The sequence below is a fragment of the Ipomoea nil genome, unplaced genomic scaffold (genome assembly GCF_001879475.1).
Source record: "Ipomoea nil cultivar Tokyo-kokei standard unplaced genomic scaffold, Asagao_1.1 scaffold1361, whole genome shotgun sequence".
NCBI lineage: Eukaryota > Viridiplantae > Streptophyta > Magnoliopsida > Solanales > Convolvulaceae > Ipomoea > Ipomoea nil.
Genome location: NW_017617789.1, coordinates 772,871 through 788,547, shown reverse-complemented (window position 1 = coordinate 788,547; position 15,677 = coordinate 772,871). Strand labels below are relative to the sequence as shown.

The following is a 15,677-nucleotide window of genomic DNA, read 5'->3' as shown; positions in this document are numbered from 1 at the left end:
TCACTCATTAGTTGGCTACTAATCATGATGATTTGCATGCATTTGATTCCCCCACACAATTTAATATGCCTTTTTGTTATTGCGGTTGGAGTTGTCAGATCTATATTCTTGTAATGTTGACGTGTTTTTTCCCTTTACCGGTAACAAAACTTTTTAAAATAATAAAAAACATCCCTTAAGAACTATCATACTCAAAGTACTTTTGATACATCAGAGAATCACAGAGAGAATTCACTCAATCCTAATCACCATGTCAAACCTCTCGAAGCGTCAACAAAGAAAATATCTTTCATATCATCCTACGTATGCTCAACCACCAACTCCAACAATGTATCCCAAGAACTCATTGTAAGATCTCTTACTTTGTTATGAAATGTAGAATAATAAAGAAAAAAAAACATACAATTCCTAATTTTTCTTAGTCTTATGATGTTTTTCTCTCCTTAACTCAACTAAACCAAGCCAATATAAAGATTGTTGTTTTGAGAAATGAGAGCGACATTCACTCCCGCTTGAGCCACGAGACGAGAAACACTACAGATAAACCTATGAGAACAAAGTTGAAAACACCCGTTTTCTTCTATAGACTAAATCAAACAATTTTCTTTTTCCCAGAACAAAAAATAAAAACGAAAAGTAAAACCCCTTTCCCCTCTATAGTTTCTCTGGGAAAGCATCTGCAGACTGCAGGGTCAGAGGCGTTCAGCTTCAGCAATGAGATAGCACTGGGAAATTTTTTATTTTTTTTGAAAAATTTTGAAAAAATGCCTCTGGGTTTCAATTAAAAATGAGGCCTTTTTACTGGTGTTTGGAAATCTAGCGGCTAGTAGTTAATGGTTCTTGATTCCATAGGGCTTTGATCTCTGAGATGGAATCATCCAACGGCTTAGAACGGCAGACCCGATCGGCGGCTGATACTGGAGGAGGGAAGCATAGGATTTCAGCAGAACTGAAGAGGCTAGAGCAAGAAGCTCGTTTACTGGAGGTCAGTCTTTCTGTTCAATTATTTTTTTGTTTTTATTCATAAAGAAATTTGGATTTTAGGGTATTTTTGGTGAGAATTTATTGCTAATTCTTTAAAAAGAAGGAAATGAAGAAATTTTTCCCAGCATTCATTTGAATTCCATAGTGGTTACTTAAGATTGCCCCTGCTGAATTTGAGTTAAAGGTGGAAACTTTAAGCTTTTAACAGTAATTTTGTGATGGATTCTTGATAAAGAGTGAGTGGATGGCTTCATGAAAGAATGGGGTAGTACTTACTACTTAAAATGAGATGAAGAAGCTGTATATATAATATATACATGGTAATCTCAAGCAAATAGGCATAATTGTTCACTATCTTTGGGCCGCAAAGTGAACTGAAATTTAGAAGTTAGAGTTTCGGAGTTTCCTAGACCAAGGTTTAGCCATTTGTGTTAGCAAATTATACCTATAGATAGGTTAGGACTTAGGAGTATGGTATAGTATAGTGGACAAGAGATCTAGAAACCGATGTGTGTGAGATTAAGGCGAGGGGTTTGTACATTATACTCGAGTGATGTTCAAATCGATGTAAAAATGTAAAAAGAGAAGGGAAAGAACATGAATACAATTCAATGCAAAGCCAAGAAAAGGAAACTTTTTGTAGCAAATTAGATTAGTTGTTTTATAAATCTTTTCTGTTTGGAAATGGTGTATTCTTGAACTTTAGATGGTTTTATGTGTTAATTGTTTGAAAGTATATGCTCCTGATCTTTGGTGCTAGTTTATATGTGATGAAAGTTACGGATCTTGACTCTTTTTTTTGCCGTTTAAGAACTGTGCTTTGCTGCCCACGAGTTTGTGTATATATATGCTAAAATAGCCCTAAGTTGTCCATAGCTAACCGACTCAAACCAAGAAGGCCAATAGCCCGCTCCCCTCTAGGAGTTGAACTTGTAACCTTGTGGTTACCAAGATAACCGCCTGACTAACTTGGCCCCCGTATGTTGTGCTTCTTAATGCTATCAGAGAATGCTTATAACTATGAGGCTCAATATAACGGGTGAGGTGTATTGAGCATATAACCATTAATGTGCAATCCAACTATGAGCTTAGGGTTTTAGTTGAGATGGAGCACATGCTTCAATTTGGTATCAGAGCCATGCCAAAGGTCATGGCTTTTGCTTGGAACCCACTGCACACGTGAGGGGGCGTGGCACATGCTTCAATTAGGTGGACCTGAACCACGTTTGCAAAGTTTGACTGGTACTCTGGAGTAAGGCCATACCCAGAGCTCTTTAACATGATACACATACAATAGTTTATCCTTCGACCTTGCATCTCTTGTTATCTTTTTATTAGTTTAATGAATGCTACTCGTTTTTGGTAAGAAATTAATTAGTTTTCTTCGGGTGCTCCAGGAGGAAATGGAACAGCTGGACAAAATGGAAAAGGCCTCGGCTGCTTGCAAAGAGTAAGAAAACAAACAATATTTACATGTTTCGGTGCATGTAACGAGTGATATCAATTGTCTAATTGGATTGTTTTGTGTGGACACCAGAATGTTGCATAACGTGGGAACAAAACCGGATCCACTTCTCCCACAGTAAGCCTTCGTGGATTTGCTAAACGTGTTGTAAGTTTGGGTTACTATAATAGAATTGTTTACTAAAGCGAGTTGCTATTTCTTCGTGCCAGAACTAATGGCCCGATAAATCCTTCTTGGGATCTGTGGTTCGAAGGACCACAAGACGAATCTAGTTGTGGATGCTGGATACTCTGATTCTTCTCGGCTTATTCATCCAGACGTTTCGTCATTGATTGGAGAGTCAATTGTTAATCGAAGCTGCTAACTATGAAGGGAAATGGTGCAGGAACTTTTTTTTTTTTTTTTTTTTTTTTTGGTTTTGAAATTGTAGGAAGCTGAAACCGAAAGAGATTTGTTGCTTTGCTTATGTTCAACTAAGTTGAACTAGGTTGGACTTCATTTTATGGTACAGCACAAGGTTGTCAGAATATTTGCTTTTGCTTAAAGCCTTTGAACTATCCAATTCTCATAATCTCTTTTTTTTTTCTATAGTTTAAGTGTTTAACATTATAAATGCATTTTGACAGATATTCTTGTGCTAACAATTTTTTTTTTTTTGATAAGATTCTTGTGCTAACATTAATGTTCATTAAATGATCCAAGGAAGCATATTAAACTCGAGTAAGAATTGATTGTATTAGGTGTTAAAAAGAAAGAATTGAAGTGTGCTTAGTGAATGGCTGGGTGGGAGTTTAGATCCTGCTATAGACAATATGGAGATGAGGCCGGCAATTACAATAGTGATTTTTGAGGACACAATGCTTATATGGAGGACAGATAAAGAGGAGAGTAAGTTTGATTTTCGATGATTAAATTGACGAAATTTTAAAAATGAGTAAATCACCATTTTTATCCATGGAAGGGTTTAATTGACGAAATTTTAAACAATTCGAGGATCAAATTAGTTGAAATTGAAAACTAGAGACTATATAGACAATTGGGAAACAAATAAGGGAACAAAGTGATGATTTTCTCTAGTAATATATTATTTTTATAGGAAAAATATATCATGACGATTGATATTGGTGTTTCTTACCTCGTATATAATCCAAAAAAAATATGAGTACAATTTTAAGTTTGTATCAGATACTATAAAGAGTAAAGACAATGTCTCTATAATATGGTGTAAATTTAAAAGATTACTCATTCACTTTTTTTTATTGTACTAGTATTTTCTGATGCGTGATGCGCAAAAATTAGGTGCCCAATATTAGTATTTTATATTAAGATTTTTAATATTTAAATTATTATAAATAATAATAATAATAATAATAATAATAATAATGGTGTAAACATTTTTATACATTTGATATTTATATTGTAGGAAATAACTCCAAATTATAATGTGTAAATATTATTATTATTATTATTATTATTGAATAAGATAAGAAAATATATGGTGGATGCATGTGTATGGTAACAATAGTGGAAAAGATAACGGAAGTTATAACGGTAGGGGTATGTTTGTCCAAAATATTATAAAGTACAACCTTTATATCATAAGGTATAAAAAAAACTTAACGGAAAAATGGGACATAAATAAATGGTATAACTTTCATTCACACTTATTATGTTTTTATTTAGATAGAGTGTAAAAGTATGGTGCGGTACATTAAAATTTTCATATTTTTATATATCTCATTTTCTTTTATCTGATTTGAATGAATTAATTATTGGCCTACTACTTTACATTTTTGGGAGAAGTATTGAAAACATTTTAATGCCGGAGGAGTGGTTGAGTAGTAGTTGATTTGTCACTTAAGAATTAAATAATTAAATTATACTTTTGGAAAATTTTTAATACCGGTTATCAATTACGGAGTATTATATATGTGGCAAGTTAGTAATAATTTGTTCAAATAATGCAAAAAAAAAAAAAATATTGACAATTCAATTTTTAATAGAAAAACATAGAACAAAATTGACCGAAAAATATAAAAGGCAAACTAACATTTTTTCTCAAAAAAAAATAAAATATTTACAGGGCGTTTGGTTGGAGGGGGGGAATTATGTGGGAAAGGAATTATAATTCTATAGGAGTTGAATTACTGGGAATAAAGTGGGAATTTAAATTCTAGTGTTTGGTTGACAGGAATAAAATTACTGGGAATTTCAATTCCAATGTTTGGTATACATGGGAATTGAAAAGGAATAAGTAGTATAAAGTCAAAAATGTCCATTATTGTTGTTAGACATTAATTTTAGGTTAAAAAAGGAAGGGGTAATTTTGACTCATCACTATCTGTTTTTCCCAGGAATTAAAATACCAAGGGGGACATGGGATTTTAATTCCATGAAAATGGGGGAATTGCAATTCCCTTCAACCAAACTACGGAATTTAATGGTCTTTGGAATTAGGTGGGAATTAAGTGGGAAGGGAATTTAAAATCCCTCCAACCAAACGCCCTGTTAGTTGAGAGTTGAGACAAATCAAATGGAGATTTACGTGGATCAAAAAATAGAAAACTCATGACTTTCCTAAATCCTAAAAGAAATAAGGTTCAAGTTGACAACGTAACTTAAAAATGCAATTAGGTCACTAAACGAAAAAAAGTGTAATTAGACCACTAAACACTTTAAATGTATAAAATATCACCTGATAACAGGTTACCATCAATTTTAGTAGGTTACCTGCTTAGGTGGTAGCTGAGCTGGTATTTTTAATAATTTTTAACAATTTTTTAAAAAAAAAAAAATTAAAAAGAAAAAAAAAAAACGACGGGTGACCCCTTCGTCTAATTTTTATTTATTTATTTTTAAATTTATTAAAAATTATTTAAAATATCAACTTAGCTGCCATGTAAGCAGGTAACCTGCTATCCGGTGAAATTGCATACATTTAGAGTGTCCAGTGACCTAATTGCAAGTTTTTGGAATGTTCAATGGCTTGATTATACTTGTTTTTCGTTTAGTGACTTAATTATATTTTCAGGTTATGTCCAGTGGTCTATTTGAACATTCTTTCACTCCTAAATAATTAAAATTATAGAAATTTTCTAAATATATACTTTGGAACATTTGGTTTAAGTAATCTAAGAATACTTAAGTAGTGTGAGTATGATATTAATAGACTTAACACTCCCCTCGCTATCTCCGCCGTTTCTTCTATTTTTTGACTCCGTTATCTCGCTCTCTTCTCAGTTCTCACTCCTCCCAATCGCCGTTAGCTAACCGGAGAAACATGTCGCAATCTCTCAATTTCTTCGTTTCCTCCTCGTCGCGTTCGGCCGCCACTTTACCGGTTTCCAAGCCCTCGCTCTCGTTCTCCTCCGCCGCCGCCGCTTTACGGTTGCCGGCGGCCAAGATATCCGGACGGGGCTCCATCGCTAGGGCTTCGACGTCGGATCTCGATTCGTCTTCTTCCTCGGTGCTGGTCTCGCACAACGGCGCCGGCGCCGGGGTCGTGTCGGCCGCCACGCGGGAGCACGGCTTTGGCGACGCGCTCGCGGCTGCGATTGAGGTGGACGCGGTGACGGAGGCGGAGCTCAAGGAGAATGGCTTCCGGAGCACCAGGAGGACCAAGCTCGTGTGCACCATTGGTCCCGCCACGTGCGGCTTCGAGCAGCTGGAGGCGCTGGCCGTCGCCGGGATGAATGTGGCTCGAATCAACATGTGCCACGGCACGCGGGAGTGGCACAGGATGGTCATCGAGCGGGTCCGGCGGTTGAACGAGGAGAAGGGGTTTGCAGTCGCCATTATGATGGATACTGAGGGCAGCGAGATCCACATGGGTGATCTTGGAGGCGCTTCTTCTGCCAAAGCTGAGGTATCATAAATTGTACTAGTCCGTAATACTTTTCTCTTTTATGAGTATTTAATGATTTAATGATGAACTATTTGATTTGGCTCTTATTTAGCACTTAACTAATATGACTTTTGATTGTAGTGTCTTTGTGAAGGATAAATAGTTCTATTGCTGAGTATAGTATGTAGTATAAATAAATAAAATATTGGAGGTTACACTGAGTCTCATGAGCATTGAGCCTCTTGAAATAATAATGGTGATGATGATTACAAAATTGGAAGACCAAACTAGGCATAAGAATCCACTAATTAAATATTAAGAAAAAGTTTTGAAAAGCATCTCATCCTCAAATAGTCATTTGCCTTTTTCTTTCTTTTTTGGCTTTTGTAGTTCTAAGAAACAAAGTTAGCTTCTTGAGTAATAGTGTCATGAGTTTGGTTGAATTGTAAAACCCTGTCTTTGAAGTGCAGAATCATTCTAGTTGATGAAAGTGAGGTGCCAATGCTTGAGTTTGTTTCCCTTTTAGCAATTATGCAATTCTATTTTGTAAATACATGAGAAATTTGCTAAAGATTGACACTCTCTGAGTAATACAATAGATGATTCAATATTTACTTGAGCTGCTATTTGAATGTTAAAAGTGGAATTGATGAGGAATAAATAATTCTGCTTTGGACTCGGTGGTCGTGGGACTTTGATACAAGATTTTGGAAAAATTGGGTTTCACTTGTGATTTTTTCTTTTTGGTTTCTTTTTAATTTGAGAAAATTTCAGAGAGCTTGCTGGACAACACTATAGTAGTTCAAGTAGTGATGCCCATTTTCTTTCTAATACTTGTTGTTTATGAGTAGGATAAGAAAGAGCATTGCACCGCCTTAGGATTTCTCTATAGAGTTTAGTTGGAGCTAGTAAACTGTGAATCGGCATTTAATGTTGCATTATGTGCTGCAGTGAAGAGTTATGTATACATTCACATCTTATTCTTTCTTCAGGATGGGGAAATTTGGACCTTCAGTGTTCGAGCATTTGAATCAACTCAACCTGAGCGGACCATTAACGTTAACTATGATGGCTTTGCTGAAGGTTTATGAAATTTCTGGATTCAAGCAAAATATATGGTTATTGCTTTCACGAAGCACTGATAGTAGCTTTCAGTGGTTGTTAGAGTCATCTAATGAAGTATATAGGAAGTTCACTGTTTTATAATTTGCTGTTACAGATGTGAAAGTGGGGGATGATCTACTAGTAGATGGTGGAATGGTGAGGTTTGAGGTGATTGAGAAAATTGGTCCAGATGTTAAGTGTCTCTGCACAGATCCTGGGCTCTTATTGCCGCGGGCTAATTTGACATTTTGGCGCGATGGGAAATTAGTAAGAGAGCGAAATGCTATGCTTCCTACTGTTTCCTCGAAGGTTGGTGCTTGTTTCTCTTTCAATATAATGAGCATAATGTGTTTTCATTTATTCATTTTTACTAAAATCTGGTACTCTGTATAAATACCCTGTAAAAAACAATTAACTTGAGCAGTGCTCTTACTTGCTTGAATGCAGAGATGTCCATATGCTTCCTTGCTATAATTAACTGTGGAACTACTCTTTTTTATGAATAGATTACTTTCTATAGATGGAATCTAATGTTTTCTGTATAGTAGGATTGCAACCCAATGTATTTTACATGTGGAGTTTGCAGATTTGCAATAAATAAAATAATATAAATGTGCTTGTAATATTGATGGATTCTATTTGATGATACAACTCGTTGGAGCTCATATGTTAAGATACTGATAACATTAATTGTTAGTTTAAGTACTTTATTTTGCAACATTTTTCATTATTAGATCCTTTTGCTCTATTTATAGCTTAAGTAGAAAATAGCAGAAAGTTGTTAATGTGACCAACAATTTAGCTTAGTTTACTTCAAACTTTCCATGTGCTTTTCCCAAGGATTTTGTTAGTCTTTTACTTTCATCATTAAAGGATGGTAAGTTTTACTTGTACAAGTAAATGCTTGAGAATTCCATTTATAGTTTAGAAACTTAAATGCTTCAGTAGAAGATAGAAAATAATATTCTTTAGTTATCAAATGCAAAAGTAACAGAAAGCACAAGCTTTTAGAGTGGCTCTTGGTTTGGGTGCATGCGTGTATCTATTAGCAATGCCCTTTGTTCTTAAGTACATATATTAAAATCTCAAAGAGCAAATCTTTTTAGTATGTAATCTCCGGCTCAAACATTCTTTTCCTTCAGGATTGGCTAGACATCGACTTTGGGATTACAGAAGGCGTAGAATTTATTGCAGTATCATTTGTCAAGTCTGCTGAAGTCATTAACCATCTTAAAAGTTACATCAAAGCACGAGCTCGTGATAGGTCAGTATGTGATTTCCTTTTTTTCTTAGTCATAAGAGAAATATATACTTTGATTCTTAATGTGAAGTTACTTTATTTAAAGTTGGACTTTTTGTAGAAGGCTAGAAGCCAAATGCTCACCCTTGACCCTGTAAGTCATGGGTTCAAAACTTGTAAACTTCTCTTAAAAACTACTGTTGCATTCTTCCTCCTTCCCCATAAGCTCTGCAGACCTTGGAGTAATAGGGCGTGGATCTTCCTTAAAATGTGCATAATGTGGGAGCCTTGTAGAGTTGTAGATTAACCAAACAATTGAAGCTCTTCCTATCTACTAGATACCGGAGAATTTGAGAGTTTATATATTGATTTTGGTTGCAGTGATATTGCGGTAATTGCAAAGATAGAGAGTATTGACTCATTGAAGAATTTGGAAGAAATTATTCAAGTGTCAGATGGAGCTATGGTGGCAAGAGGAGATCTTGGTGCTCAGATCCCATTGGAACAGGTTCCATCGGAGCAGGAAAAGATTGTTCAGCTTTGTAGACAGCTGAATAAACCTGTTATAGTTGCTTCGCAGTTACTTGAGTCTATGATCGAATATCCTATTCCTACTAGAGCTGAAGTGGCTGATGTTTCTGAAGCAGTAAGGCAAAGGGCAGATGCTTTGATGCTATCAGGAGAGTCGGCCATGGGGCAGTACCCTGATAAGGCGTTGACTGTGTTAAGAACTGTTAGTTTGAGAATTGAGAGGCAGTGGAGAGAACAGAAGCAACATGAAGCTATGGAATTGCCGTCTATTGCTTCTTCATTTGGAGATAGCATATCAGAAGAAATTTGCAATTCTGCTGCCAAGATGGGTAAGAAATCTATTTTAAAAGTTTTAAGAATATTTCTTTAATACATTTATTGTATGGCTTGTGTGTATGTCTAAAATTAGAGTTAATGAAGTGCATTGCATGTAGGAACTTCTACTAAGAAGCATGCATCTGTTCTTAACAAATAAGAACAATCACAAAAATACTCCTGAAAAATTAGTCTGGATTAAACTTTTTGAAATGATCTTGAAATCACCAAATGCCTCAAAACATTTCCATACTAAAATGAATGCTAGTTATCCTTTTTGAGATGAAGATAAAAGTCTTTGCATTCACTTAGAATAAGTGTATTATGGACAAACAGATACTAGAGTCATCTGAATTTTTTACTTCCCCAATAAATTCTTACACTTATCAATATTTGAAAAACCAGAGTAAGTTGTGGTTCAACAAGCTTTTCTGCATAATGTAATTAATTCGCATTTTTACTCTCTATTCAGCAATTACTATGAAGTTGAATTAGGCATTCAACCTGAAATTGGAGCATGTTAATACTCAGTAATTCCGATATATTTTCATTGTATGGTTTTTGATATATTTCTCAGAGAAGATAAGTACTTAATCAAAGTATACTTGTAACAAATTTATGAAGTATACTTTCTCAATGTTCTGTGTTTGTCTCATGTAACATAGACATATGAGCATATTCTCTTTTAGCGTTGGTTACCTGGAAAAGATAAGGATGTTGAGAGTTGGTGCTATCACAAATAACTTTTGAATTTTGTTTGGTGTTTTGGAGTTTTAGACCCAGCTAGTCAATGTCTCTGAACCACTTGCACTTTAATTTTTTGTTATATTCATTTCATAAGTTTGGAGGATTCTGCCATGAAATGAAGTTTTAGACATGTAAAGTAAGTGCCTAAGTGGACCTTTAGGAATACCACACCAGGATTTACATCATGCAATCTGGACCATATTTGGAGACTTGGAGTTCTCACCACTGTTAAATGGGCAACTCTTCAATTACCTGTGTACTTCACTCTTTTTCAAAAGAAACATGCTCTTCTTTCCATGCCTTTAAAAAAAAAAAAAAAAGAAATACAATAGAAGCTGCTCCCCGAACCCCCTTATTTTTGAATCAGTTACTATCCTTGCCTTTTAGATTCAAATATTTACTATGATATTACTGGCAATGACCTGGACACCTATATGCAGCCTACTAGAGTCCCATGGAGAGTTGGTCCCACCTAAAAGTTTTACGGTTTTTTTGAAGTTGGGGCAACTTTTGTGCCATCTTCATAAAGGTGTTCACTTTCCTGGATGAGTTGGGAGGACAGTAGAGGTAGTAATGAGAGAAAGCTATTCAAGGTTTAGGTTGGAGAATATGGAAGTAAAGTAGGAAAAAACTTGAGTAAGTCTATATTGTGCTCATGTGATATAGGTGGAGGCATGCGGCATAAAGAATGAAAATTTGGGAATATGTTTCCTGTTTTTAAGGAGGATAGTTTCAAATATAGGCCTTGCATCTTCCTTTTTTGGATTAAGCTTATTATAACTTTTGGTTATGTATTCATTTATTTATTTTTTATATCAATCTTTAAAGTTTGAAACTTTTGATACTGTGTATTAAGCCCATGACATTGAAAACACAAGTTTTTTTTTTTCTTTTTTCTTCAGTGTTAATTAATACTCCGTATTTTATATCACTGAACAGAAGTTGATCCTGTTGCTTCTCTCTCTCTCTCTCTTCTTCTTTTATTTTTTCAAAAAGTGTTCTCATTTCTCAATGTTCTCAACTAGTTTTTTTTTTCTTTCTGTCAGAAAAGTTTTTAGTATGGAATCTTCTTAAACTCAAGTTAGAAATAGTAATTTAGAATCTTTGCCAATACTACAATTGAAGGATCACCCTTTCTAACAGAATGAGTCTATTGAACATAGTTTGCTTAGCTTATGGCTTTTGGTGGTAATGTGGTATTGGTTCTATTCAATGTTGTTAGATCAAACATAAATGAACTGTAGGACATAGTATGTGGCCCTGTAGGACAGTGAACTTCACATTATTTGGACAGATAGTGATGAAACCACTGTATAAAGGAACCACTTGTGCATGTTGCACTGGGGTCCATTTGTTGTTTAACTTGTGGGCCACAAGGCTTTTTAGCATCCAATGAATGAAGGGTGTCAGTTTGCAGAATTGAAAAGACTTCAACAGCTTTTTGGGTCTGTTTTTGTTTTTGAATTGAAACAGTTAGTGACATGAGAAGGGAAATACAGTTGGATGATCTCTTAAACAAATCATATCTTATTATTCCACTTTCATGACTCCTTTAATCTTACGTGGCTAATTAAATTTGCAGCTAATAATTTGGGGGTTGATGCTCTTTTTGTCTACACCAAGGATGGTCACATGGCTTCTCTCCTATCACGCTGCCGACCTGATTGCCCCATTTTCGCATTTACAACCACGACCTCTGTGCGTAGACGCCTGAACCTGCAATGGGGTCTAATCCCTTTCCGCTTGAGTTTCTCTGATGACATGGAAAGCAACCTCAACAAAACCTTTTCCCTGCTAAAGGCTCGGGGCATGATCAAATCAGGTGACCTGGTCGTTGCTGTTTCTGACATGTTGCAATCTATCCAGGTTATGAATGTTCCATGAGAACACAACAAATTCTGGCACAAACTATTAGTTTTACAACCCCCATCAGTCTACTGCTCTTCAGACAGTGAATCTTGCTTGCATAGGCCAAGTTAGCAGTCAAAGACTAATATGTTGTTCCAAATGTACCAGATGAGTAATGTGGTAATTTATTGACCGGATTGCATATTTTTCTTTAGAAATTCTAGTGAGGATTATGAGGGTATATTTGCTTCTTTAAGCTCTTAAACTTTCTTGTATATCTTCAAAGATTCATCAATTTGGATTAGTGTGCAATAGTACAGTAGCTCTCTTAAATGTTGTCAGGTAGCACATAATTTTCCATTTGATTGACCCTTGACATAAACCTTACCTTTCATATAATTTGACAAAAAAATTGAGTCCATATATTGAAAAAAAAATATCTGGTTCATGATAAGTCCATGAGTCCAGTCTAGATTAGTATGACTTTGTTGTTGTTGAAAATATGGTTGACAATTAAGGCAACAGCCTGTTTTTTCAATGGACATGACATTTCACAGTGCTGTACATCTTTCCAAATCTATGGAGTTGAAAGTTTCTTGGTCTTTTCTGGATTATGGGGTTGAAATGTTGTGAGATTGTGGGGAGTATTATGGTCTCATGGGTCATATTTTGCAGAGGAAAAATGGTCAATAATGGAAGTTGGGGTTAATAAAACAAGAGAGTGCCAGTTCCCAGGTACTATAATCTCAAGTAGATTAGCTAAATATGGTGTTGTGAACAGCAATCCCAGTTGTAATCCCTAGGATTGCCACCAGATGGAATCTATGAGATTAAAATGGTTATCATATCTCATCTGGGATAAGGCTGTTGTTATCCCTGAAAGTGCAGCCATTTCAATATGATGTGACTTTTTTTTTTTTTTTTTTAATAAAAATAAATTGTCAAGTGGTTTGCAAGTCCAACAAAATCCGAACTTACGGGAAGTGTTTGGTAAATAGTTGTTAGCTGATTGAGTTAGTGGATTTGACCAGTTGATAACATTATCTGATTGTAAAAAGATATTTGGTAAATTGACTGTTATTAGCTCATAACTGATTATATACAAAATGACTTTTTCTAATCGAAAAAGTTGCTTTGAGCAGCTTTTTGAAATTTAATGTTTTAGAGCAATAAGTTGTTACAAAAAAAAAATTAATTAGTCAAACACTCATATTAATTGTTTAACCAAGTCATTATCAAACAGGATGACTCTGTCAAATGGCAAATTATACAGTGGAACATGATCCATATTAAAAGGAGAACGATTAATAAATGTTCATTTTTAATGTACTGAAAGTTTATTATATAAAAAATGAACATGTAGTACACTAAAAATGAACATTCATTATATTAAAAATGAATCTTCAATATACTAAAAATAAATATGTATACCATTAGTCCATCTTGCAATGTAGATTATAGTACACTATAATGATTGCTGTCAATATGGCAGGGTAGGTCCAGTTTTTTAATAAAGTTTACTATTATTATTATATTATACTCCGTATTATATTATATTACGAAATATATTTTAAGAGTGAGTTAAAATTGTAGGGACATAAAGAAAAATAGTGAATGAATTAGAAATATGATGATAAGACAACATGATACATTTTTAAAAAGTGAAAAAGTATTACATAAATAAACAAAGCTAAAGTAATTCTTTCAAAGTTCAATGGTTTAGGTGCTAGATAGATGACCAATCAACTCTTTAGTTAGGAGGCACCCTAATTTAATTCTGACATCAATCGTTAACAAGAGGGTTGTTACACATTTGTTTATTTATTTAAAAGTGTTTAGTTTTTATTGACTTAAGAGCATTTGTATAACCAACTAGGTATATTAAATTATTATTAACTTGGAAGAAATTATATATTTCTACCCATATATTTAGCAAAGTTTCTCAAAGTGCTCTTGGAAGAGCAATTATTGGTGGCACATAATTGAGGATTTGCCTACGCACTCTACATGCATGGGTTTGTTATTAGTTAATGCTTGCATATACCCATGACCTCATTGACATAAATATGAGTGTGATTGATATGAATATAATGGATTAGACACCCACATGCATGTTTAATCAAGGTTTTGATGAGTCTTTTCAAATCATTTTAAGTTAATAATGCACATTTAAATCTGCTAGTGGTTAAGGTTAACAGTCAAGTGAGAAATGTTGTTCCTAAAATGTTTTATTTCAGCTTAGTTGATCATATCACATGTAGGGGATTGGAGTAGGTGTAATGGACCTTTCATAGGACTAGAGGATGCATGTGTGGTTTCAACTGTAAATTTTGTGAAAGATACCTTAGGTTAAATCATATATATACCATGGGGCACATTACAATATATGTGTGCCTAGATATATATGTATTTTTGAAATTTTAGTAAATTTTTATATACTTTGTCGAATATATTCTAAGATGTTTACTTGTTGCATTTAGATCTAATATTTGATGTATGAAAATTTTCAAGAAGTGTTTCGATTGCAAAATTTTTAACTCCGATTCACCCTACCAACCTCACGTAAAGTCTTGTATTGACATGTTCAAAATGATATGGTGGATGGGTCTTCATTGTGATAAGTTGTTTTTAATATAATGATAATCGCTCTAACAGTTTTTGTGTTTTAAACTTTTTTTTTTTCTTGAAATTTCATATAAACTCCTTAAAATGTTTTGATGTTGTTTTCATAATTAAAAATATTTGAAAATACACTTTTTAAAAAGAAATACATATTAGGGTCTAATTGAAAATCCCATGCCTCATGTCATGCATGCCACGATCCTACGACCCACCAGTTGACCACGGTATGTCGGTATGGTGAGGCCACACAACATGCCATGGATGGGTCTTCATTGTGATCGGTTGTTTTTAATATAGTGATAATCGCTCTAACAGTTTTTGTGTTTTAAACTTGTTTTTTTTTTTTTTTCTTGAAATTTCATATAAACTCCTTAAAATGTTTTGATGTTGTTTTCATAATTAAAAATATTTGAAAATACACTTTCTAAAAAGAAATACATATTAGGGTCTAATTGAAAATCCCATGCCTCATGTCATGCATGCCACGACCCTACGACCCACCAGTTGACTATGGTATGTCGGTATGGTGAAGCCACACAACATGCCATGGATGGATAGTTAGATCGGCTGGTAGCCTAAGTTGGGTGTCTAGCCATCTCACTCCCTTTTCTTTGCCTCATTCTTCGTCTTTGCGCTTTTTTTTTTTTTTTAAAGGCAAAGAATCATAATATATAACCTCGGAATAACGGTTAAATAGGCCACTGAACTGTACACGAGAACGCAATTAGGCCACTGAACCTAAAAAAATTTACAATTGGGTCCCTAAACTAACCAATTTCATTCAATTTGTCTATTTTTCAGGTTTATCAAGTTGCTAACAGGTTACCCTTTCACCTAGGATGTTTATGTGCCATTTTTTAAAAAATAATTTATTTTTAAATTAGTTTTTTTTTAATGTTTAATAAATAAAAAATAAAATAATTTATTTTTAAATTAGTCTTTTAATGTTTAATAAATAAAAAATAAAATAATTTGTT

At 34.3% G+C, this 15,677-nt stretch overlaps 2 protein-coding genes across 2 annotated transcripts; both read left to right on the top strand.

The window, feature by feature from the left end:
- The first annotated feature begins 512 nt into the window (after positions 1-512).
- LOC109185876 (guanine nucleotide-binding protein subunit gamma 2-like) lies at positions 513-3,062 on the top strand. The gene is made up of 4 exons (XM_019335841.1): positions 513-985; positions 2,382-2,434; positions 2,522-2,566; positions 2,659-3,062. Exons 1-4 carry the CDS (start codon positions 869-871, stop codon positions 2,741-2,743), a joined length of 300 nt encoding a protein of 99 aa, XP_019191386.1. The 5' UTR covers positions 513-868; the 3' UTR covers positions 2,744-3,062.
- Positions 3,063-5,626: 2,564 nt separating this feature from the next.
- Positions 5,627-12,460, top strand: LOC109185875 (pyruvate kinase isozyme A, chloroplastic-like). Its single transcript, XM_019335840.1, has 6 exons — positions 5,627-6,314; positions 7,286-7,376; positions 7,513-7,706; positions 8,540-8,661; positions 9,019-9,497; positions 11,813-12,460. Exons 1-6 carry the CDS (start codon positions 5,730-5,732, stop codon positions 12,112-12,114), a joined length of 1,773 nt encoding a protein of 590 aa, XP_019191385.1. The 5' UTR covers positions 5,627-5,729; the 3' UTR covers positions 12,115-12,460.
- The last annotated feature ends 3,217 nt before the right edge of the window (positions 12,461-15,677 follow it).

Coding starts and splice junctions, on each gene's coding strand:
- LOC109185875 (XM_019335840.1), top strand. CDS start 5,730: ATGTCGCAATCTCTCAATTTCTTCGTTTCCTCCTCGTCGCGTTCGGCC. Junction 7,377..7,512: donor CTATGATGGCTTTGCTGAAG/GTTTATGAAATT, acceptor TTGCTGTTACAG/ATGTGAAAGTGGGGGATGAT. Junction 8,662..9,018: donor AAAGCACGAGCTCGTGATAG/GTCAGTATGTGA, acceptor TTTTGGTTGCAG/TGATATTGCGGTAATTGCAA.
- LOC109185876 (XM_019335841.1), top strand. CDS start 869: ATGGAATCATCCAACGGCTTAGAACGGCAGACCCGATCGGCGGCTGAT. Junction 2,435..2,521: donor GCCTCGGCTGCTTGCAAAGA/GTAAGAAAACAA, acceptor TGTGGACACCAG/AATGTTGCATAACGTGGGAA. Junction 2,567..2,658: donor CCGGATCCACTTCTCCCACA/GTAAGCCTTCGT, acceptor TCTTCGTGCCAG/AACTAATGGCCCGATAAATC.